At 43.7% G+C, this 25,197-nt stretch overlaps 1 protein-coding gene across 3 annotated transcripts; it reads right to left on the bottom strand.

The window, feature by feature from the left end:
* Positions 1 to 6,307: 6,307 nt before the first annotated feature.
* MSL3 (MSL complex subunit 3) lies at positions 6,308 to 23,920 on the bottom strand. Of its 3 annotated transcripts, none has more exons than XM_055268196.2 (13): positions 23,695 to 23,920; positions 22,192 to 22,274; positions 21,566 to 21,661; positions 21,124 to 21,224; positions 20,479 to 20,561; positions 19,798 to 19,920; positions 19,056 to 19,216; positions 18,114 to 18,272; positions 16,330 to 16,592; positions 13,373 to 13,482; positions 9,808 to 9,907; positions 9,355 to 9,439; positions 6,308 to 7,080 (listed from the first exon to the last, which is right to left on the bottom strand). In XM_055268196.2, the coding sequence occupies exons 1-13, from the start codon at positions 23,794 to 23,796 to the stop codon at positions 6,981 to 6,983; spliced, it is 1,566 nt and encodes a 521-aa protein (XP_055124171.1). In that variant the 5' UTR covers positions 23,797 to 23,920; the 3' UTR covers positions 6,308 to 6,980. The 3 variants fall into 3 exon arrangements, with proteins under 3 accessions (XP_055124171.1, XP_063490554.1, XP_063490555.1); XM_063634484.1 differs by lacking the exon at positions 23,695 to 23,920 and adding an exon at positions 23,367 to 23,482; XM_063634485.1 differs by lacking the exon at positions 23,695 to 23,920 and adding an exon at positions 23,282 to 23,298.
* Positions 23,921 to 25,197: the final 1,277 nt, after the last annotated feature.

Below are 25,197 nucleotides of genomic sequence, written 5' to 3'. Positions count from 1 at the left end.
AGCTGATTTGAAAGCTCTCTGAAAGAGACTTGCCTCCCTCTACGTGATGATAGGGCCATGGCGAGAGTATCAGTGCTGCATGCACCGTGGGCCACCTCCAGACGGCCCCAACCTTTAGTTCTAATGGAGTCAGAGAAGTGTGAAGCTTGTGTCCCCTCTGTCATTTGGGCCCCCAAACAGCTCTGCTCGAGTCTACAAGTACTCTTGTGAGGTCTCCCCAGCTTCTGGCCTTCTGCCTTTGCCCAGAGGTGCAGGAAGTCCCTTAGGAAACACATTGCTTGGTTTTAGGCCCTCAGGCTTCTATTGCTAGGGACTTGAGCCCTTCATGGCAGCAGGCAGCTCCTCCTCTCCATCCTCCGGCTCCCTCTCTTCTGCACTGGTCTCCCCAAAAGCCCCTCCTCCCAAAAACCAGCTGGAAATGATCCCCTGCATTTCAACACATGAGCAAGCCCATGAGGTGGCTATCCAGGCCAGCAGCCTTTGGGCCCTGCTTGGTCAACCAAAAGGCTTTGGAAATTGGAGGAGGGGACAGCAGAGAGAATTAATTCTTACTCCCTGCCACATTTAGACTCCCATATGAGTACATAGCTTTTTTGTCTTTTTCATGCTTTTTGCTGTGGACAGGTCTCCTTGCCGCAAGCCGAGTAGAGAATTTGCCACAGAGAATTATACAGCAGCAAGCCCAGACATGATACAGAAACTCAGCCCTCAAGACCTAGTGTTGAGGGTCACCTGCACCTGGGTGCGCTTTCTTCTGTCCCACTGGGGTCCATGGTGTTGAATACACCACACTCGAGAGGCCACCAGAGTTTGAAGGCTGTTGTGACTGGCGTGTTTTGAAGCCAGTGGTTGGAAAGGTGGCCAGGAACACACTGAAGGGTCCCTGAGAACCCAAAGTGCTGGAAGAGACTCTGGCTCTTGACTTGGTTTTTTGGGGAATAAAGTCTAAGTCCAAGGTTGTTTGTAATCAGCACTTTAAAGATATTTGTCAGCCCTGTCTTTTGCATTTGGGGTTGCTGATAAGAAATCCCATGTTCTGGCCTAGCACGGTGGCTCACGCCTGTAATCTCAGCACGTTGGGAGGCCAAGGCAGGCGGATCACTTGAGGTCAGGAGTTCGAGACCAGCCTGGCCAACATGGTGAAACCCCCATCTCTACTAAAATACAAAAATTAGCCAGGCATGGTGGCAGGCCTGTAATACCAACTACTCGGGAAGCTGAGGCAGGAAAATCACTTGAACTCAGTTTGAGGCCAACCTGGGCAAAATAGCAAGCCCTGATCTCCACAAAAAATTAAAAAAAAAAGCCTGATGTGGTGGTGCACAGGTGTAGTCCCAGCTACTCAGGAGGCTGAGGTGGGAGGATCACTTGAGCTGGGGAGATGAAGGCTGCAGTGTCACGCCACTGCTCTCCAGCGTGGGTGACAGAGCAAGACTGTCAGAAAGAAAGAGAGAGAGAGAGAGAGAAAGAGAGAGAGAGGAAGGAAGGAAGGAAGGAAGAAGGAAGGAAGGAAGGAAGGAAGGAAGGAAGGAAGGAAGGAAGAAGGAAGGAAGGAAGGAAGAAATCCCATGTTCTACTCAGTCCATACTCTCTTCCCCGGTGACCTTAGCCAATCTCAGAATTTACCACCTATGTTCTGATGACTTCACAGACTATATTTCCCACCCAGTTCTTCCTCCTGAGGTACAACTTCCATCTCATTTAAGTCTCAAAACATTCTGTCTCCTCTCCTCATCCCCATTTCAATAATTTTGTGGAGGCCAAAATCTCCCAACTGGCCTACTTTCCTCTCACCTCTTTTTTTTTTTTTTCTTTGAGATAGGGTCTTACTCAGTCACCCAGGCTGAAGTGCAGTGGCATGATTATAGCTCACTGCAGCCTTCATCTCCCCAGCTCAAGCGATCCTCCCACCTCAGCCTCTTGAGTAGCTGGGACTACAGGTGTGCACCACTATGCCAGGCTAATTATTATTATTTTGTGTGTGTGTGTGTAGAGATGAGGGCTTGCTACGTTGCCCAGGCTGGTCTCGAACTCCTGAGCTCGAGTGATCCTCCCACTTTGGCCTCCCAAAGTGCTGGGATTACAGGCTAATGAACCACCTAGCCCAGCCTTCCTCTCACCTCTTTCTAATCCATCCTCCACAGTGCAGCTGAGTGAGATTCAGAAAATACAAACTGAATGATGCCAACTATTGCCATTGGCAATCATTGCCTCCAGGATAACATGCAGACTTTTAACACGGTCTATATGGCCCCACATGATCTGACCCTCAGCCCCCTGACCCTTTACCTCTCTGACCTCCTCACTCTGCTCCAGCCACACCGGCCTCCTTGCTCTTCCTCCAGCAATGCCAAGAACACTGCTGCCTCAGGGTCTTGGCCCTGGCTGTTCCCTCTGCCTGAATGCTCCTCCTCCAGCTATCTGCATGTCACACTCCCTTAAACTCAGGTTTTTGCTCAGATGTCAACTTATCAGTGAGTAAGGCATCTCCCTAGAACGACAATCACTTTACCTAAGTACTAATTAACTTTTACCTTGGAAATCAGGTGAATTAATAAAGTCAATGACATTCAGAATAGATGATAACTGTTAACATCAGTGAGACTAATAAAAAGTGAAATAGTTTAATGATAAAAATACAAGATTCCACTATTGTGTTAATTTAGATAGATTGTGTTAATCCATATAAATCAGTCACTATGAGCACACTAGTACCTTGAAATTACTTCCTGGTAGTGACTTGAGTTACTTCTGCTAAGCTAGAGATCTATTTCCCAGTATTCTCTGAATGTAGTTATGATCACTGTGTCCATTTAGCACATATTCTATCTTACAGTTCTCATTACACCCCCATGCAACAAAGGATTTGGATGCCAAAACTAAGATATTTTGTTAAATCCTCTAGGAAGCCAAACATCTCTAAAACTCTTGAAAGTGTGGTCAGTGAAAGATGTTGTCATTGAATCTTGGACGAATTTAATATATTTCTTCTTTTGCAATCAGCCCTCATATTTCAGAATTACAAAAAATAAATCCAGTTTAGATCTAGCTACATAAATGACAAAGCCTTAAACTAAGAACTGCCTCTTCCTTTAATACCAGAATCAAGCAAATGGCCAAGCAGATGGCAGTTTAAAACAGTAAGAATCATGGGAACACGTGGGAAGGGTGAAGAAGATGGAGAAAGTGGAAAGACTGCAGAAAAATGATTCCAAATTTTTCCCTACTTTTTTCCTCTACCCTCTGACCCATAAAGCTTGCCTATTGTCTTGCCTTGGCTTGGAAAAAGTTGGGGTGAAATAGCTTTAGAATCAAAACAGATATGTTTGAATTCTCTCCTAGCTTCTAACTAATCGGAATTCCAATTCCTTGATTTATGTAAGACATAATACCTTCCTTATGTAGCTATCCTGAGAACAAAAGGAAGAACATAAAGTATGGCAGAAAGGACTGACTGTGTCTAAATCCTGCTTCCTACCCGATTTCGTACATCCTATCCCCTCAAACAATATCTCAGAACCTGCCTGCTCAGTGTGCAGACTGAGGGCCAGCAGCCTCAGCATGACTGGGAGCTCACTAGCAGTTCAGGCCTGCTGACTCAGAACCCACATTCTAGCAAGACTGCCCCTCAAAGCAGGAGAAGCATCATCCTGTAGGAAAGGTCTCCTGATTTCCAGCAACCCAACTGTTCAACTACATATGAACTCTTGCTTTTTCACCCATTTCTAGTAATTGCATTCCTCACTGTGTGACGAAAGATCTAACACATGTATTTTCCACGTATGATGCATGTTGGCAACATGTCCATTCTGGATATGATGTGGGATAGCCTCCCAGTTGCCGTGCCTGTCACCATGCAAAGGGAGTGGTGCTGGCTAGGTACATCCCAGGCCCTGAGACAATTTGCTGGGGACTTGTATTCTGCTCATTGGTTAGATATCCCATAATTTACACTGGAGGGAAGGCTGAGGGCAAGAAATGGCCATTGATAAACTGATGTTGAGTTTAGAAGATGGATTACAGAGAAGAGGGAAGCACTTGGTCTTTTGACCAGAATAACATAAAAACAAATACACACTAAAGTCACCCAGATCAAAAGATTTAACTAGTTTATTGAGGAGTTTCTTGCCTCTTTGGAATATAAACACGATTTCCAAGTTATTGCTTTCAACTTAATCTATTGAAACCCCTTTACCCAAGTGTATATATCAAGTTCCTTAACACCATCTTGGCCAGATTTCCTAACTGATGAAAACATTCAATGACCAAACCCTCTACACTGAAAGCCAGTTAAAAGAGTAGAAGCATACTTTCTTTTTGGGACAATGGAAGGGTTAATTTTGGAAAATGCTGACCTTTATGGGTTACATTACACTTTTGTATATTATGAACTGATTAAAGTAACACACTTCCTTAATACCAAACTTGATTTAGTAAAAATGATGGTCAGTGCCTGTAAAAGTTATCTTAACTGTATTCCAACAAGGACCATGCCTTATTGTTCTTCCCGTTTCCAATACCTAGTAGTTTCTGGCAGCAGAATAAGTAGTCAATAACTGCTCAGAAAAACTTAACTGTTGACAAGCCAAATTTTAAAGGGCAAAGACTATTGAACTATTTTTTTAACGGCAAAACAGGGTCATTATACTTGTTCAAAATTTTTGAGTTGGCAATATCTAATGAGAGACGGCAACTTTTATAAATTGATAAGTTTTCTTTGGCTTCTTTAGTGTACATCATACCCTGGAATGATTTATATATTCTATTTCTGCTCAGAAATGGTTTTTTTGTTCTCACAAGTTTTTGTCAAAGATCTAGTACAAGGATCTGATATAGAAGTTATTGAAATGTTGTTTTCAACATGCCTTTAAGTTACTACTGAAAGGAAAACATTGACAATGAATGTAAGACTTAACAACTGTAAGGTTTGGCAGTTTAAGAAAGTAACAATTTAAAAATTAACAAAAGGAAGATAATTTGTAATTTGTATAAGGATTATATAGACATTTAAATATTTTTATCTGAGGAATATTTTGAATTATTAGTAGTAAACAACAGAGGGTTAGATGTTTTGATGAAAAATTAGTACTTAAATCAACCAAAGCTACACATCATCAACTGTTTTTTTTTTTTTTTTTTGAGACAGAGTCTCGCTCTGTCGCCCAGGCTGGAGTGCAGTGGCGCCATCTCAGCTCACTGCAAGCTCCGCCTCCTGGGTTCATGCCATTCTCCTGCCTCAGCCTCCCGAGTAGCTGGGACTACAGGCGCCCGCCACCAAGCTTGGCTAATTTTTTTGTATTTTTAGTAGAGACGAGGTTTCACCATGTTAGCCAGGATGGTCTCGATCTCCTGACCTCATGATCCGCCCATCTCAGCCTCCCAAAGTGCTGGGATTACAGGCGTTAGCCACTGCGCCCGGCCACATCATCAACTTTTGAAGTTATATTTAAGAAATGCCTTTAGGGGAAGAAAATAATTGTTCATTATTAGAAAATGAATTAACTGTAAACTCAAGGTATGTGCCTATATAAATGTCTGTGCTCACTTCATTGGAGACATTTAAACAAGTTGAGTCTTAAAAGGAAAATCTTTTTCCTTTTCCTGGCCATAAGTAATTACTGATTCAACTTTTTAAGCAATTCAGAGCACTCTGCAGGTGCGCCAGATTCAAATAAGCATTGCATAAACCAAATGGAGATAAAAGCTACCACGAACCTGAGTACTACTCCGGATGAGACTCCAAAACCCACGTCTAACTTAGCAACTAAGTGCACAGTATTGATTCTCATTGGTCAGTGTATGCATAAGTCACTTTGATGAAACCATCTACAGATTTTTAAAAAATCCTTGTAGCCCTTGTTCACAACCAGTGATCTTTGGAAGTTAAGGTCTGCTGAGGTGAGGTATAAGGCAGGTGCTATATTCAATGCTGGTATGGTACTGATACCATTTCTATGAAGTTAGAACTTTCTTAAACATCTGAAGATAGGGGAGGCACGTGAGACTAAAATAAGGATTAGAGGAGTGACTGCAGAGACTGTCAGTTGGTAATGAGGGAGGAGGAGGAGAAACTGGTGTTGGCCCCAGATGAGACCACAATGCAGCAACAAGACAGCACAGAACTGCAGGAACTTCTAGGAACCACTGTCTGGTCCTGCTGCCAAGTGAGGCAAAACCAAAGAGGGATTTAACAAAAAAAGGCCCAAAGGAAAAACAAAATGAAACCTAAAGTTATGAGTCAAAAGGTTACCCCACTGTTACCCTGCATTAAAGAGGACAAGGCCAGAGTGAAAACTCTCTCTCCTGGTTCTTTCAAACAAGACAGGCTTTATTTAGATCACCAAAAATAACATTTTACAGAAAGGGAACCATAACATTACACAACAAAGTATAGCTGTAAAATCTCAAATAAGAAAGGCAATGCTTTCTTTAGATCACCAAAAATAATGTTTCACAGAGAGGGAACCGTTAGAAGCAAATGCATAGCTGCAAATTTTCTTTTGCCATCAATATCGATTCCCTCTAAAATACTTTGAGACTACTTTGTGGTTTCCAAGTACAAACTAAACCTTTTTGGACAGAGTTGCTCGGCTTCATCAAAAAAATAAAACCAATTTGCAAAAAATATTTGTTTAATGCTAACAAATAAAGAGACAATGTGGTTCTTGCTAACTAACTGCAGTGTCTACTGAAATGGCCTAACCTATTTCACGAATATTTCACTGTGAACATAGTTGCTTTTTCCTTGCCATCACAGATGGCCTGCAAAGTAACAAGTGTCATGTCAGAGCACTTTCAGGCACCCAGGGAATCATTCCTAACAGAATAACTGCAGTATGTGGGCAACTCAAACAACAGAGCCCCAAGGTGGGCATTGTGTTTGTGCTGTGGGTAAAGACCCACCACCTTGTTAGTTGTTCACCTGGAACCCAGAGCGCCAAACTAGACAGAGCAGTTGCTCTTACAGAACCATCAACATTTTAATAAATTGCCCGGGGGTTCTTGGTGCTGTAATGTGCCTCACAGGCAGCGACGTAAGCCGACTCTGGGAAGAAGTCATCACGGTATTCTGCTAAAAACCTGGAAAAAAAAAATAGCCCCAGTGAGCACCATACTAAGGACTAAATACCATCAAGCAAAATATTGACTTTCAACCTATTAACATTTCAACTGTTTTTTGGTATTAGGAAGAAAAAAATGACTATAATTTTGATCTCTCTATATTGATTATTCTCACTGCACTTATCCAGCTTCTATGTGAATTACTACTTATCTGAATGCCTTCACCATCATCAGGTGTACAAATGGAAACAGAACCTACACTCCACCAGGTGGCAGTCTGGTTATATAAACACTTCTGTTGGGGGGGTGGGGGAAGCCCATGAATGTTTCTACATTTTTCTGTTGTTCAAACAAACTATTAAAAACAACAGATTATAGGCTGGGCGCGGTGGTTCACGCCTGTAATCCCAGCACTTTGGGAAGCTGAGGCAGGTGGTCACGAGGTCAGGAGACTGAGAACATCCTGGATAACACGGTGAAACCCCGTCTCTACTAAAAACAGAAAAAATTAGCCGGGCGTGGTGGCGGGCGCCTGTAGTCCCAGCTACTCGGGAGGCTGAGGCAGGAGAATGGCGTGAACCCGGGAGGCGGAGCTTGCAGTGAGCCGAGATCACGCCACTGCACTCCAGCCTGGGCGACAGAGTGAGACTCCGTCTCAAAAAAAAAATAAATAAATAAAATAAAAAATAAAAAACGATTATAAACAATAAATCTTACTTCAGAAATGTACATCATTTATATGAGCAAAGTCACACAAAAATTGAACAGAACAACTAGTAATGGCATTTGGTGTCCTAATTTGCCATGCCAAAACATGTTACAGTTCTAGCTAACAGTACCAAGACGCAGAAAAGACTCCTATGTATGAAGACGGATGTTAAAAATGTGCTGGTCATTCAAGAATCTGCAATATACATATGATATCTTGACTCAAACTTCAACTGATTTTGCCATGGAAGGCTAAGACATTCTCACATGTGCAATATTCACTAATAAGCACATTAGCCTTATGCTTGTTTCCCAGTGACTCCCACCTGCCCAAATTCCTAAAAATGTGCAAATCTTCTTTAGTATACATTGAGTCTAAACTCATTGGATAGCTAACTCTTTTTCTTCTATGAGTGTACTCTTTTTATGATCATTATTGAGTCCACTGATTCTGGTTGATATCTTCCAATACATTTTTAAAACCTCTTACTAGGTTTATTAATAAGTCCTCCTAAGTTACTTCCTAAAATTCTAATTTCTATTTTGTATTAGGCATGCATCAAAATTAGCAGGATTTCCTATGCTATCCTGCAGCTGACTCTTCATATTTTCTTGGCATTATTTGATTTCAGTTTACAAAATTTTATGCCAAACAGAGTTGTAGGTTTTGTTGAGGAAGAGGCTGGGAGGGAAGAAAGTCTTTTGGAAACTTGTTTCCAAGAAAATGTTGTGAAGTCTAATTCCACTCATGGACACTTCATTCAAAATGCCTACATGAAAGGATCTCTTAAAACCACAAGACGATTTCCCTGGCTGGGATACTCTCCACTCTGTGGTAAATCCTACTTGATGAGTCAGGGTGGGGCCTGGATACAAGGAAGAGATGCTCCTTAAAGAGAAGGAAGAAACAAAGTCAGGTAGCTAGGATGAGCTGGGTGAGGCAGGGGGACGACTAGCCTTGAAGGCCAAGGAGAGAAAGTGGTCCATAGACATCATCTGGAAGGGAGAGGACACAGCAGAGCCTCAAGTCAAATGATCCTATTAGATAAAAAAATAACTGGCTTTGTCAGCTGCAGGAAACAATACCTTGGTCTGAATTCATACATGACAACACAGACGAGGGGTCTTTTCTCTTAATTCTAAAGTAAACACCAAAATCCAACCTATAAATGCTACTATTTAAGTTAGTTTATGTACATGCAACAAAGGAAAGTCCAATGCTTGAGGTGCTGTTGAATAAAAAAATGTAAAACTAAATTATCATCAATCTCAATCACTTCTACTTTAGAAAATTTATTTTCTATTTATAAGGGTTTTTTTTTAATTAAATTCTTCTAGTGAGACAAAAAAACTTCACCTCTGTACAATGAATGCCCCTAACTCAGAAACCAGAGAAATTATGGAAAAAAGAAATACCAAAAAAACCCACTCCTAATTCCCATTATGGTTAGAAGCAACCATACTTAGGTAATACTTCTACTATTTAAAATACCACAGAGCTGACATCCCCATGTGCTAAAGACAAGTTCAGAAAAGCCACATATATGGCAACAGATTTAAGTTTTGACAAAGTAATAAAAATACCTCAAAAAGAGATCAAAGTGCTTCAATAAAGCCTTCAGATTCTTCTCAGAAAAGGACATCTTTCCAAGGATTTCTGGAAGTTTCACTGCATTAAAAATAAAAGCAAAACCATTTACAATTAGCAGAATCTGACAATGCATAGGATTCACTCAGGGAAGGTCTGGGCCCCTCCTTATCTCTACTGGAACTGAAATTAACATCCACATTATCAAACAAAACCCCATACTCTTACTGAACAAAGACAGAGTAGCAGTACAAATATTACAAACATAACTTTTATGAAATTTAAGATTCATTCAGTGCCTTTTCTTCGATATGTTACCTTCAATTTTTCTTGGATCCCCAAATTTCTTAGTTAGATAATTATAGCCCAAACCACAAGGTGTACAGAAAGCTAACAAGAGAATGCAAAATGAAAAATGGAAAGAAGAAAGCAGGAACCAGGATTCTTACCAAACAATCGCAGCAAATGTTGTGCCCCGTAAATGTAAGAGGGTGGAGGCGGCTGGTCACCTGGGGGGTAATTGTCAGGCACAAGCTTCCAGGACAGGACCTGGAAAAAGCACGAATTGAATGCTTTTGTTATTCTTAATGGAGACACTTCCAACTACCTAACAATTATGACAGTAAATTGTACATAGAGGGGAAAAAATAAGTGATTGGATCAAAATAAACACAAGCTTACAAAAAACAAAGACGAAAGGCAAAAACACTTAAAATAGATTTAAAAAGTCTTTAATTTCTTAACTTGCAACAGTTATTCTCTATAAATAACTGTAACTGTTTAGGTTCTTTAGTCCCTTTCTCTTTATTGAAAATCCTGCTGCATGGCCAGGTGCCATGGCTCACACCTGTAATCCCAGCACTTTGGGAGGCCGAGGTGGGTAGATCAACTGAGGTCAGGAGTTTGAGATCAGCTTGGCCAACATGTTGAAACCCCATCTCTACTAAAAATACAAAAAATTAGCCAGGTGTGGTGGTGGACGCCTGTAATCCCAGCTACTTGGGAGGCTGAGGCAGGAGAGTCACCTGAACCGAGGGGAGGCAGAGGTTACAGTGAACCGAGGTTGTGCCACTGCACTCCAGCCTGGGCGACAAGAGTGAAACTCCGGCCCCCCTTCCCCCCTACCCAGAAAAAAGAAAATCCTGCTGCACTAGAGAAAGAATGAAGCATTAAAAACTAATCCATAGATGTTCTGAATAATATTACTGTTGTTTCAAGATTCCTTAATTTCTTGCTGTTAGATTCATTATGGAAACGAATTTGAATCTTTTAACCCCTTGAATCAACTGAAATAGACTTCAAACCTGATAACTGATTTGTCTTCATTCTGAATTTCAGAACTGTGGGTGGACTTGGGGCTTTTGTTAAAGGGAGAGTTGCATTTCAAAACTCTCTGATGAATTTCCGTAAAAGTACTTCAGCAAATTATAGAACCAGAGCCTACTCTACTGAGCTGCTACTTTGGCTTTTGGGACGTCATATTCAATATGGAAACAGTGAGACTGGAGGAAGTCCACCAGCAGACAAAGCAGAAAGATGCCCCCACAAACTCAGAAATGCTGATATAGTCAGTTTAACAACATGAAACTGCCAGAAGCTAATAAGCACGAAGGTGGCCCTGAAGGATCCAGAACAAAGGCCTAGCTTCACCTTGGCCCCTGCCTAGACAGGCCTAAACTCTCGCCTAGGTCTCCACCCCCAGCGCCCCACTTCTGCACTGTGGAGCACTGAGGGAAGGGATCGTTCCAGCATCTTTACAGCATCCCCAGCACCTGCCCAGTGCACACAGCTGAAGCTTTGGAACTGTTCTGAAAGTGACTCAAAGGAAACATACGGGACTTTGCAATCTCAGAGGCATGAACAGCACTTGGCACGTACAAAAGCAGGTCATCTGGCTCTATCTCACTCACTCAATTCTGTGTTTCAAGGCAGTTTATAATCTTCTATTTATGAAGACACATTTTCCAGGGAAAAACGGTAGGTTTCTAGTCGGGGGATTCCCAATGGGGTATGCATGGGAACCACTGATGGATCGTTATTGGCATGTGCTGGCCCAGACCAGCCGCTAGTACTGTGGAGCACCGACTGGAACTGAGAGAAAGAGCCCTGGTCAAAAAACACGGTGGTAGAGGTACGTAAGAAGGTGGGAATCCACGAAGGTCTCATGAGTCCTTGTGAGAGCCGCCTGAACCCCAACCATTTCCCAGAAAGCACTTTTAAACTATAAGTTGCAGCTGTACCTATAACCACTAGATGGCGCATTCGCACTGCAGACCAGAGTGGGAATAGCCCTTACTTGACAACTCAGATGCCCCTTAAATTCACGATTTCCCTTCCATAATAAAATTCGTAGTGCATTCTTATCTGAAAAATGGGCGTGTCAGGGACTGCTTGAACTAGGGATTTCCTAACCTACCCTCAACAATCATCATAACACAAATTAGGCTTTCTAGATTCTTTATGGGGTCAGCCAACTGTAGCCCCTGGGCCAAAGCCAGCCCAATGCTCCTATGTTCACAATGGTTGGGGAAAAAAATCATATGAATAATATCTTGTGATATGTGAAAATCACATGACATTAAATTCTCAGTGGCCATGAATGAATTGAGGGGGCAGCACAGAGTCACATCCCTTTGTTTATGGCTTTCCTGCTGGAACAGCAGAGTTGAGCAGTCTCTCAGGAGACCTTAGGGAACACACTACTGAAGATAGTCATCATCTAGAAGAAAGTTCTGTGACCTCTCTTCCCATCATCAAGTGCTCTTTGCCTAGGCTGGGCACAGTGGCTCATGCCTGTAATCCCAGCACTTTGGGAGGCAGAGGCAGGAGGATCACTTGAGCTCAGGAGTTGGTGACCAGTCTGGGCAACATGGCAAAACTTAGTCTCTACAAAAAAATGCAAAAATTAGCCAGGCCATAGTGGCATGAGCCTGTAGTTCCAGCTACTTGGGAGGCTGAGGTGGGAGGATCGATCGCCTGAGCCCAGGAGGCAGAGGCTGCAGTGAGCTAACATCCTGCCACTGCACCGCAGCCTGGGTGATAGCGTAAGAGTGAGACCCTGTGCCAAAAAAAGAAAAAAATGTTCTTTGCCTAGCAAAGCCATTTTCCCCGTGCAACTCCTACTCACCTTAAAAAAAAAAAAAAAAAAAGGAAATCTCACCTCCTAGGAGACATTCACAGAATATGCTGATAAACTGAGACGTCTTCAGAATCCCTGACAAACTCACCACCTACAGATCACCTAATGGGCCTTAAAAATAGTTTTAAAATGAAAAGTTTTCCCATCTATCAAGTGGAAATCTGGTGGCAAGGCTGATCTCGAGAATTCAAAGTAATTTGGTTCAAGTGTCTGGCGCAGTGGTGGCCTAGAGCCCATCCCTGAGGGGACGGCTATTGGTATTACCGTTACTGATGGAGGGGAATCAGTTATTTAAAGTAGGAGTCAGCAAACTACAGCCTGCTGGTCACATGCCGCCCAACTACTGCCTGTTTCTATATTGCCCACAAGCTAAGAGTGGATGTTATATTTTTAAATGATTGAAAAACAAAAAAAAATTTTCAAACACATGAAAATTAAATGCTAGTCAAATTTCAGTGTCCATAAATCAAGTTTTATTGGAATATAGCACACTCATTTTATTTACATACTATCTGTGGCTACTTTTGGAGTTAAGTAGCCTTGACAGGCACCATATGGCCCACAAAGCCTGAAGTATTTACCCTCTGGACCTCTGTGGAAAAAGTGTGTTGACATCTGTTCTATAAAGTAAAAATACTGGTATTTCAATAATTGCACTTATTTAAAAGATGGTTGTCAGTGTAGGGCTGGAATCCTAACAATTTTTTCACTTTAGAAACCAAAACCCACAGTGTTAAGCATAATCTTACGTACAATTTTGATTAATGTTTACAGTAATAGCAACATGATGCTTCAAGAACCTTGACTTCCACCTATAGAATCGAAGTAATCACAAATGAAGGAACCATTGGGAACAAACATCAAACATTCTTTACCTCGTTTATTTCATTAGTTCTTCTCCCTTCAAAGCCAGCAAACACAGCACTCCCTTCCTTGCTAGGAGTCAGAGGAATAGGTGAAGATGATCTGCTATGCACAGGTGTCTCTTCCAAAGAAAAAGATGAAATTATTCACACAGCAACTGAATTAAAGACTGCCTCAAGACTGTTAAAAACTGCAGAATATAAATCTAAACTTGGTTCTCAGAAGTTACCAACCTTTAACGATAAGACTTTCCTTTTATAACAGATAGCACCTGAATTTTATTTGGTTAAAAAAATAAGGAATAAAGCACTGACACATGCTACAAAGTGGATGAACCTTAAAAGACTATGCTTAGTGAATGGAGCCAATCACAAAGGGCCACATACTATGTTTCCATTTATATGAAATACCCAGGGTAGGCAAATCCAGAGAGACCAAAAGCAGCATAGTGGTTGCCAGGAGCTTGCAGAAGGGGAAGCGGGGAGTGATTGCTACTGGGTATGGGGTTTCTTTTTGGGGGTGCTGAAAATGTTCTGGAATTGACTGTGCAGATGGCCGCACAACTCTGTGAATACACTAAAAACTACTAGATTGAACTGCATATGTGGATGTGTCAATAAAGCTGTTAAGTGTCACTGAATTATTCACTTTACAATGGTTAATTTTATAAGTGAATTTCACATCAATAAATACAAATAAAAAATAAAAAATACAAAGAGAAACAGAAAAAGACAGCACTTTATTTTGTAGCACCTTTTTAAAAACAGTCTTTTTAAAAATTTTCCCAGCTGACCCTTTTCAATCTTCAATCAACCAATCTTTATTAACCACTTACATACAGATGATTCCATTTATATGAAATGCCCCAAACTGGCAAATCTATAGAGACAAATAGATTAATGGTTGTCAGGGGACATAGGGAGAGGCAAATGAGTAACTGCTAGTCGATGTGGGGTTTCTTTTTTGGAGTGGTGAAAATGTCTGAAACTGATTTCAGTGATGGTTGCCCAACTCTTTAATTTTGCCCAACTAAAACTATTTTGTTAGTTATCTATAAGACAGGGTGGTCTCTTTGTGTCGCCCAGGCTCGACTGCAGTGGCCCAATGAGAGCTCACTGCAGTCTTGGACTCTGGGCCTCAAGCGATCCTCCAGCTTCAGCCTCAGCCACAGCTCAGCCTCCCAAGTAGCTGGGACTATAGGTGCACATCATCACACCTGGCTAATTTTTTCTTTAAGAGATGGGGTTTCACTATATTGCCCAGGCTGATCTTGAACTCCTGGCCTCAAGTGATCCTCCTGCCCCAGTCTCACAGGCATGAACCACTGTGTCTGGAGACACTAAAAACTTTAAATGTGTGAATTTTAAGGTATGTGGATTATATCTCAATCAAACTGTTTTAAAAAAGCACCTGATTTTGTTTTAGCACTTGTTTATTCAAAGGGCTTCTCTTAAAGGTATGTCTTCTTCAACTCTGCCCTTCTGAGCCTTCCCAATCTTCAAAGAATCAGCAAATACTTTCATGCACCTGGAACTATGCCCCCAACACTGAGCTGTGATGGGGTGACACAATCAACAAGTCAGCCCTTTCTCTCAGGAGCTTATGATGTGGCAGGGACAGGATGTACACAAGGAAACGGGCACCTGAACACAGAATGGCACTGGGATGACAGTTTTGGGAGTTCCAACAGAATAATGCTTAGAAGGACCCCTGAAGGAGTCAGCACAGCAGGAGAGGCTGAGGGAAGAACAGGGCACAGGTCATACACAAGATACGCCTACTGGGGCATGGGGATTCGACTCCAGGTAGTTTTACCCTGACCTTAGCTTTGGAGGTGTTTTTGATATTTATGAGGGGTGTCTTAGATTTCACAGCCTGCGAGCAGCTGAGCTCTGTGAAAGGAAGGCCACCAGGCTTCCATCTCTGGAGTTGGGTGCTTGGCGCCTGCTGGTGTAGCTCTGTTTCTGCCTCCACACAGTGTGCTGGTGGACAGGCATGCAAGCTGCCTCCCCTACTGCTGACTTCCTAACTCACCGAGCCTGCGAGGCACCAGGTGACATCGTCGGCCCTGCTGCCATCAACTTTCCATTTCACACGTTTTTGGCAGTCAAGGGTGGAAGGATATAAGCACAGAGCACCCTGTATTTGTGAATGAAGTCTTCAACGTAAAGTGAATACTACTAGTAAGAGGGCTTCATTAGCATAGGCTAAACAACCAGATTGTAATTAATTTGGGGAAAATTCCTGGTTAGTGTATGATAGCTAATGTTAGTTTCTACAGTAATTGTACCTGATTCATGGCACCTGTTTTAGCAGTTTTTCAAAGTTTAAAATGATTAATTAGCAGTGGCTTACTTCTAAGTTTTATATTACAGCAAATCAACCTGTGTGTATTTTGGAAAAAAAGAAAGTAAACTCTTGTCTAATTTATTTTGCCCATTGAAACATTCCAGCTGAAAATCAAGGTGAGCAGATCTGATGAAGTTTGAGTTGGGCTAAGAGGAGGTGAGAAGAGATTATGGAAATCTGAGCATTCTTACTTTGCTATTTTAGGACAGACCTTTGCAAATTAAACTTTAGAATGGAGAGACTACAGAGACAGAGTACAAAGAAAACAAAAAGCTAAACAACCCATTAGAATTGCTCATTTTGAATGCTTCGTTAGGCCTAGCTACACAATATATAGAATTCTGATAACTCAATTTGCTCACAAGTGGTAGAGCGATGGCAAAAAAAAGAAAGGCTGAGGGAACAGCCCAGTCCTGCCTCCAACACAGCCGCACTGCAATCTGTGCCGGGTGCTTCAACTTTCTACAGCTCCAGAAAGCAGGCAGCATAAGAGCACTTTGGACATGGGAATCACACGCACTGTACACACACACGTAACCTCAGCACCATGCCTGGCACTGACTAAACACAAGGTACACGCTGGCTCTCCCCGGCCTGGGGCACCCGAGAATGAACCTACTCTTTTCCAGGTGCAGGAAGAGCTTGGGCATGCTGGCAGACGTGTCCTGCTGCCGGCGCTTGGGCTGAGGTGAAGCGCTGCTCTCAGAAAGCCTGTCACAGTTGGCACTGTGGCGCGTGGACCGCCTCAGAGACTGCAATGCTTCTGGCTCAGCTTTGCGCCTTTTGGGGGTGGCTGGTTCACCAGTGGTCGGCTGACTCTCTGTGGACTGTGGCGTGGATGGATTCAACAAAGGCGGGCTGGGAGAGAGTTCCTCCTGGCTCCTAGGGAAGATGGAGAATGTCACACACAGCTCAAAGGGCCTTTCCAGAACATGGAGTGCTTCTGAAGACACAAAACGCTCTCTCTACTCCAGGAGGGTCGTAAATATGTACCTAAGCGACTTGGACCCTCTCCATAACTCTGCAAGGCACGCTGGCATTAAAGATTGTGATGCCCCTGTTATATGTGTCTTAGAGCAGTGGGTCTCAAGTGGGAGCAGTGTTGCCCTGACAGGGAACAGATGGCAATGTCTGGAGACATTTTTGGTTGCTGCAACTGAGGAAAGAGGTGCTATCGGCATCTAGTGGAGGAAGACCACTAATGCTGCTAAACATCCTGTATTGCACAGGCAGCTCCACAACAAAGAAACATCTGATTCAAAACATCAATAGGGCCGAGGCTGAGAAACGCTGGTCTAAAGAACAAGAATACCCTACCACCTCATTGAAATGTAACTACTGGCAGGACTAGGAAAAGCATCGGGGTTGCTGTGTGAAAACACACAGCCCACCCCGGAGGAGTCTCAAGGTTTGAAGTAGGCCCTGGGCACTTTGACACAGGTCCCCAGTGAGTCCTGCAGGCCTCTCACTTGGGGTGAAACTGACATGGGGAAAGGGAAAGGAGAAAGAAGCTACCAAAGGAAGGATGGCTGAGAGATGGTGGCCAGGTGGAAAGAGAAGCTGGGGAGCCGACAGCCATGAAGCAGAGGGAGAAAGGGAGGGCAGGGCAAGGTGGCCGAGGCAAAGGGCAGCGCGCTGCAAGTGGAAGGTTATCAGTTCACCTGCAGGCAAAGTTTTGCAGCACAGCAGTAGATGAAGGCAGACGATAAGTGGTTAACAGAGGAGACAGATGAGTGGAAATCATGAGAACAGGCCACTCTCTTAGGAAGAGAGGGAAAAGGGAGTGAGCACAATACCTTATAGAGATTAAAGGAAAGACTTTAGGTTGCAGGATCTCCCTTCCTGCCCCCTCAAAAAAGAACAGAGCATGCTCGGTAACTGAGGGAGGAAAAGTGGTGACATCGCAGAGCAAGAAGAGAAGTAACTTTTACTGAAGGCCAAAGTTTGCAGGCCCTGTGTGAACATCCATTTAATACTACTAGCTAGGCCTGCCTTCAGTCCATCCCACACCTGCAAAAGGAGGAGGTTCCTAAGGGACCTCGGCAACTAACACAAACAGCCAGTGAGGGGGCTCAATTTAAACCTGCCCCTTCCACCCTCCTCGGCCTGTGCTCTCTTCACCCCACTCCCTACCATCTTCCCCAAAATGGGATAGCTGCTCATCATCCCGCCTAAGTTCTCTATGCTGGGGTCTTCACTTGGTAAAATCTGCCAGAGCCATATGAAAGTGAATGATGACTTAGCTTACCCAGGAAAAAAGAAAACCACCAGGACACACACTTTTCATTTCCTTCCCTCCTCCAAACATGTTGGCCCACACCATCAGATTGAACTCTTCAAAATAAGGATCTGATTATTGTACTGCTGACATGTGAGGGTGAAAGTGCAGGCTATATAACTTACCTGTTAGTGCTTGTGGCACTTTCCTTAATTGGAAGAAAAAACTTAGACGAAGTCACCTTTTTATACTGAGCTTGTTCATATGGATAGAGTAAAACCAACGGGAGAGTGTAATCAAAGGTTATTCTTAATCCATCCACCATCTCCTTACAAAGGTCAACACTGGGAGGATTAAAAAGAAGAGATTAGAGACACAATTAAGTAAGAGGTACTTTCCAAATATTCACAATGAAGTTGCCAATTTTTAATAGGCCAGCTTTAAATCTAATCATTATATATTACACCTACATACATACAAAATGAAATGGATTTGTAGCTACTGTCAAGATTACACAGGAAAACATAAAGTGCAGAAAGTACAGCAGTGACTTTAACTTACCCCATTAAACACAAATAAATACGTTTGAGGCCACACGAGGTGTCCAGCAGCCTGTGCTGCAAAAGTGGACAGGTGGACACACCCCTATCACTGCAAGCTGAAACGGGTTAACCCTAGTGAACCCCTAACCCTTGCTTTAACTCCAACACCACCTTTCTGCCTCTCATCTAGCTGGGTCATGTGTGCCAGGCAGGATACAGGAAGCTTTCTCTGACTGGAATGAAAACCTGTTTGTAAACAAACTTTGAGAAATCCTTACTGCCCATTCTGGTGCTTCTCAAGGAAAGTTCTCGCCCTAAACAGTATCACTGAAAAAACTGTCTCAGTGCTGAGGCAGTGTACTTTCAATGCATCCATGTAAGATGTGTAAACAGTTATTGAAGTACTGAAGATTTCACAAAAGTGACAAGGTTTTAATATTAGATGATTCAATGAATTATCAATAAATTATTAAATATTAAATGAATTAAAAATAACTGAAGAGAGACAAGTGTCACCTGTTCTAAATGGAAGCCACCTCTCTAATACAGAGAGAACCACAAAACACCAAACATGCCAGTACTCACTTCTTTTCTGCTGGGATATAATGCACGTTCATGTTGGCATGTGGCATAACGTGATGGTGACGAGGCCTCTCATTGGCTGAAAAGGCTGCATTGATAGCAAAATGCTTCACATAGGATTCCAAAATCGTTATGATGTTGGTCTGGCATGGAAGTTTCACTAACTGTTAACAAAAACATAGACATCTGATGTATGCATCCTAATTGAACAAACCACATATTCCAAGAAACACTGGTCATGTCTATCATTTTTTAACTCAAAAATAAAGCAAAGCCAATTCTGTTTGAATAGAACTTCTTAAATATGTTCACAATCTCTTTGATCTTTTTTTCTCTACTGATCACAACCTTATGTAGATTACAATATTACTTTTTTGAATAGACATAAGCAGTGATTCTTAATCTTAGTGATCTGTTAGAACAACCTCGGGGAACTCCTTCAAGTATACCTGCAGTTGGACTCCACCACAGATCAATTAATTCTTAACTTCTGGGCTGAAGCACAAGCAGCAGGATTCTGGAAAGCTCCCAACACAACCCTAATGGGCAGCCAGAGCTGTGTGAGTTATAATTTAATCAGCTGCATAGCACCACTGGCAGAGAACTTTAAAACCTGACTCAATACAAAGCTGAAAAATATAAATTTCATTCCTCCAAGATTCGCTATTGCTTACGTCTATGATTGCAAAATATGGCAAATGAAAATGCCAAACAAATTAATGTTTTATACATTCTCCCTACATACCCGTTTCCTCCTGTTAATGTAGTAACAATCATCCTCCAGCTGCTTCTTCAGAACTTCAGGGATTTCTATAGTTATTGTTCTTTCTTCCATTTCCCTTCTTGTTTGAAGCTCTGGTTCTTCTTTCTGCAATATCAAAATTCCTTTTTTAGCTATTTAAAACAGTAGGAGAGTCAATATCCAAGGAAGGCCTGCTATGAAACAAACCCAGCTAATCCTCAACAATCATAGTATGCCATGTGTTCTAATTAAAAGTATGTTAAAGGCCAAAAGTTAACTTGTTTGGGGGCACTAAACACAATGCAAATATGTATTTCATTTCTTTCCCATTTAAGTTTACCACTCGGATTTATACTAACTTTGGATGCAGGCAGAAGACATTACAGTCTGTAGGCTCCATTAAAAAAATTAATCATTATAAAACAAATACTTTGACTGGAAAGAAAGATAATTATAATTTGTGGAAACGTTTTAGGGGCATAAAGAGCCACTGAGAGACTCATACGGTGACTATAAGTAAGGGTTGCTTTTCTTTAAATGTCATAAAAATTTACATTATTGGTTTAAAAGATGTATCTTTAGAAAACAATTCACAACTGGAGTATTTCACTGTGAATTTTTACGGTGAAATATATAAACAAAATATATAACAAAGAGAAAGTTTTTACAATAAAAACTTTATACCACTTCAGTCTTTTCTTCAATATCACTTTCTTCACTTATTTCTTCATCCTTGTTTTCACTACAGTCAGAGGAACTGCTTAATGCTAGGTGAAACAAAAGCATCCGGTAAACTCGCATTATATACTTCACCAACCCTTATGTCTACAGATCTTCACGTGTAGTGCGGGTGCCACTGGAAACAATAAACTGCAATTCCATGTATTTTTAAATGCCAAACACAAATACTGTATCTTTCACAATAGAAATTTATTTTGACAACCAGTTTCAATGGATGCAAAAATCACACTAGCTAATGATCAGAAAGTGTATTGTCAGTTAGGATCCTACAGTTTCCTGTTGCATTCATAAATGGGACCAAGGCCTGGGAGGTGCCAAAAGGAGAACAGATCCCATGAGAACACACCCATGAGGGGTTTGTACAAAGATGCTGGCCGAGAGGGCAGTAGTCACAAGCATGACTCTGCTAATGTTCTATTACTGATTTACTGACTTATATTGACTGCTACTTTAATTGTCAAAAATAAATGGGGCAAATATTATACATAATGAGCTTGAATTTTTTCCCTGTCTAGAATTTCAGTGAAACCTTCTCTCAGCCTAGGTGGAAGTTCTTTCAGCCAAAGGAAATGAAGTGAAGCTACTCACAGTTTTCATCATTTTCATCTTTTTCTTCAGTGGGGAGGCCTTTTAAGACAGAGTCAACACCAGGCAACCTGCAGCGCTTCTTCTTTCTTCCTGTGCTCCTCCTGAAAAAGAGTAGCAAACAACTAAAATAAGTTTTGACATTGAACTCGTGAGTCTTGAGATCAAAACAAGATATAATAAGCAATGAAATACATTTGAAAAATTATTAAACTTTAGAACATAAATGGTAATTTCCATTTCAGAAAATTATACAATAACCACTCTAAAAACACTAAGGTTATTCAGAATACCATAGGAACACTCTTCCCCTTACACACTTTAAATATTTAAAATTACTTAATAAATGATATTTGTCATTGTATTACTTTTATATCATAAAAATCTAAAACACTAAGAGAAAACACATTGGATAACATTTATATCTTGATTTTTGTATTCTTACAGGCGAGCTACAGCTTTTCTTGCCAATTTACGCTGTAATCTACGATTTTCATCGGTATCACGAAGCACATGATCTTCGGCTGCCCATCTATCCCAGCTAATTGAACAAAAAGGAAAATTCAGTACTTTAGTTTGATATGAAACAAAGGCTAAAAGTACCTCAAAGCAATAGAAATGCCCCAGAATTACATTTTAGAAAACGATTTAAATATTTTAAAATCACAAAGAGGAGGCAAATAAACTGAAAAAGTAACTCATTCAGACACAGAAACAACTGGGGTTTCCAGAATCACCCAGACAGAATCCAAATACAATCGACTTAAAAGTAACTATTCCTCACAATAGGCAAGTTCTGGTAACAAAGTAAAAACAGGAAATGAATCAAACTTATCTACAAGTGTTTCTAAAACTTAAAGAAGTTTGCAATGCTACAAAGTAAAAACAGGAAATGAAACAAACTTCTCTACAAGTGTTTCTAAAACTTAAAGAAGTTTGCAATGCTACAAAGTAAAAACAGGAAATGAAACACACTTCTCTACAAGTGTTTCTAAAACTTAAAAGAAGTCTGCAATGTTGCTATGCTACAAAGACAATCAATTTTCAGTCTGGTTTAACAAGTTCACTCACCTTCTGTTCCAACCATTAAAATGGATCAGATATTCTGGGATCTTTCTGCCTTTTTCGTCTTTCCCAACAATAACATCAACAATCTGAAACCAAATATTTCCCACAAATGACAGAACATACAGAAAATTAGAAGTTAGATCAGGAAAACTAATTCATAGACCCTTTTTTAAAGAAAGCATTCTCTCCTCTTTTAGACCTAGAGCTGGGTTGAAATATTTTTCCTTTCATTTTTTTCCCCCGAGTGGACGCCTTCAAAATAGGAAACATCCGTCCAACCACCCCGTGATTGGTTTCTGAGTGTGAGACAGTGTGAGGCTTCTGAAGCCATTGGCCAGCCGATCTGTCACTAAGGAGAGAGTCCAGGCTAGATGAAAGCTGCAGCCCTGAGAGCTCTGGGAGTTGTAGTCTCCTGGGCTCCCTATGTCCAGCGCCAGGAGGGCTAGCTGGAGACTCTGGAATCCCTCCCTGTTGTCCCTAGAGGGAACAACTAAGACTAATGATGGGGCGTGTCCCCCCCCCTCCCCGAGGAGGCTCGAGGGCGAGGAGAAAGAGGGATAGCAGATGCGGTTAAAAGACAGGAGCAGCAGGGGAGGGAACTGAAGGCAGAATATGCTCATCCCTTTAGGGATGTCCTTTAGCATCTCTAATGGACAGAGCTGTCCAGACATCGCCACAGACACACCTGGGACTGCCCTTGTCCCTGCCGCCTAAGGCTTCGCCCAGGGGCCCTAGGAACCCAGGTCTCTGAAATGAAAGCACCTGGGTGCTTTCCTTGGGGATCTGGGAGGCCTGGTGCCAACTCCTGCCCGCCACCCAAATCTGAGGAGCTGCAAGATGTGGCTCAGCTCCCGGAGACGTAGGTGGACCGGCCCGGGGCGCGATTCCCATCAACTATGGTCAGACCCACGTAAATCCTTCAGAGTTTGAAAACGTAAATGCTGCAAGGCCCTGAGGTACGAAAACACTGGGCCAACCTTGCCCTCGGGATGCGGTTCACGGCCTACAGGAGGGATGGGGCCTAAACTGGACTAGGGTCCCAGGGACACAACGTCGCAAGTCAGCGGCCAGCGCTGTAACTATGAATTAGAACCTAGATCGGACGGCCAGGGCGTCCCACAGGAGCCCACCCGGCACCAGGCCGCACAGAAGGAGAGATTTAACGCGAAGACAGAAACCGTATTCGAGAGGCCTCCTCCCTCAGCGGCCACCGTTGCAGTCGGGGGCGCAAACGGTAGCCCCGGTAACGCGACAAAGCATGGGCGAGGCTCCCAATCGCGCCTGCGCCGCCCGGCCTGACGGAAGGAAGTGGAAGCATCCCAGACTCCGCCCCGACTCCCAGGCGTAGCGCCCTGTGAGCGCCCCCTGCCGGCCGCACCGCTCCTCGCAGGCCGAGGAGCCCGGCAGTCCCCCAGCTCCGCGCGGCCGTCCGCCCCCGCCCCCGCCCCCGCCTTCGGTCCCGGGTCCCCCAGCCCGCGCCTCCTCCCTGTCCCTCCGCGGCGGCACCTTGGCATCGTACAGCACTCGCGCCTTGGTGGGGTCAGGCTCGAAGCACAGCACTTTCTCCCCTGAGTGGAATTTAAATTTCATGCCCTCGCTCGCGCTCATTTGCTCATCGTGGCGGAGGGCGAGGCTCCGGGGCGGGCGGAGCGCGCGCGGTGGGGGAGGGCGGGCGGGGGCGGGGAGGCGGTGCGCCGTGGCCGGGGGGGGCCGGGAATGGCGGAGGCTGTGGCCGCCCCGCCCTCGGCCCCTCCTCCGCCCGCCCCGAGCCGCTGCCGGGACCTCGGAGGCGCCTGGCGCGCGCGCTCCCGCCCGGGCGCGTCCCCGCACGTCCCCGCCGGGGCTCCGGGAGGGGTGCGGGCGGGGAGCGCGACCCCCTGGCCAAGGTCTACCGGCAGGACGTCTCCCGTCGCCCCCATGGGAGAGGGTCCCCGCGGCCTCCAGGCTGCGCCCACGTGCGCGCAGGGTCGTCCGTCGCCCCGAGCGCCCGCTCTCCGGCCCGGGCGTGGGAGGCGCCTAGGGAGAGAGAGAGCCGGTCTGGAGTAGGCACCCGGCGGCCGGGAGGCTGGACGGCGTCTGCCCCCAAGAGCTCCCTGGCCGTGCGCGCCGCGTCAGCCCCCTTGGCAGAGCAGCGCGCCGATGAATGTGGCCACGCTTGGAGAACGCAGCGCTGGAGCTGGCCCCAGGCGGGCAGTGGCCTCGGGCGAGGGCAGAAGGGCACTCCGGGCTGTGAATAGAACACTTGCTTATCCCTTCAGAGGACAAGCCGGTGGCAGGCCTGGAGCCCCCAGTGACGGGGTGAGCAGTGGGCAGCGAGGCAGATGGGTCCTTAAACAGTAGCTGACGTCTTCAGTGTCAGCTTCTAGCGTGGCCTGACAGCCCCCAGCATCCCCGGAATGCCCCCCATGGTCTATCTGCTCCAATAGACTAAAAATTCCCTAAATAGAAGTACCCTTGAGGCCGCTATCAATATGGTACCTGCACAGAGTGGATGTTAAGTAAATACTTGATGAGCGAATGACAAGTGATGGGAGACTTGAAGGACAAACTTCCAGGGACAGGAAGGATGGTGCTGGGCTTTTTCTTTTGAGTTTTGGAATATAATTACTGGATTAGGACCGGGCTGGAGAGCAGCTTCCAGGCTAATCTCTGCGGACCTGGTGAACTTCCCCTACTCAGTTCTAGCCTCCAGAAAGTTGCATTTGCTTCCTCTCCGCACGCTTCCTTCACCAGGTTCCTGGTATACATCCTTCACATTTCAGCGTGGGCATTGCCAACAGAAAAGCCCTCAGGCTTCCCAAGATGAATCATAAAGCCCTGAGGTGTTCCCTCCCAGGACTCTACTTAACCACTTTCTTGCATGTACCACTGTGCTGTAGAATGGGTTGTTCATTTGCAAAATGACCTCATTAAGACAGTAAGCTCTTTGAAGCTGGGGGTAGGGGTCTTATCCAATTCATCACGGCGTATTCGTGGCACATAATCAATATGGAATGAATGAACAGATTG

Source organism: Symphalangus syndactylus, chromosome X (assembly GCF_028878055.3).
Source record: "Symphalangus syndactylus isolate Jambi chromosome X, NHGRI_mSymSyn1-v2.1_pri, whole genome shotgun sequence".
NCBI classification, from domain to species: domain Eukaryota; kingdom Metazoa; phylum Chordata; class Mammalia; order Primates; family Hylobatidae; genus Symphalangus; species Symphalangus syndactylus.
The sequence above is the reverse complement of the archived record's forward strand: the minus strand, read 5'-3'. Positions and strand labels throughout refer to the sequence as shown.

Bases quoted from the DNA above. Each gene is read 5' to 3' on its own strand.
- MSL3 (XM_055268196.2), bottom strand. From the start codon at position 23,796: ATGAGCGCGAGCGAGGGCATGAAATTTAAATTCCACTCAGGGGAGAAA. The intron at 21,225-21,565 runs GTAAGAATACAA...ACTCTTTTTCAG, and splicing joins AGAAAAGCTGTAGCTCGCCT to GAGGAGCACAGGAAGAAAGA. The intron at 16,593-18,113 runs GTAAGTTATATA...CATCTTCCCTAG, and splicing joins AGTGCCACAAGCACTAACAG to GAGCCAGGAGGAACTCTCTC.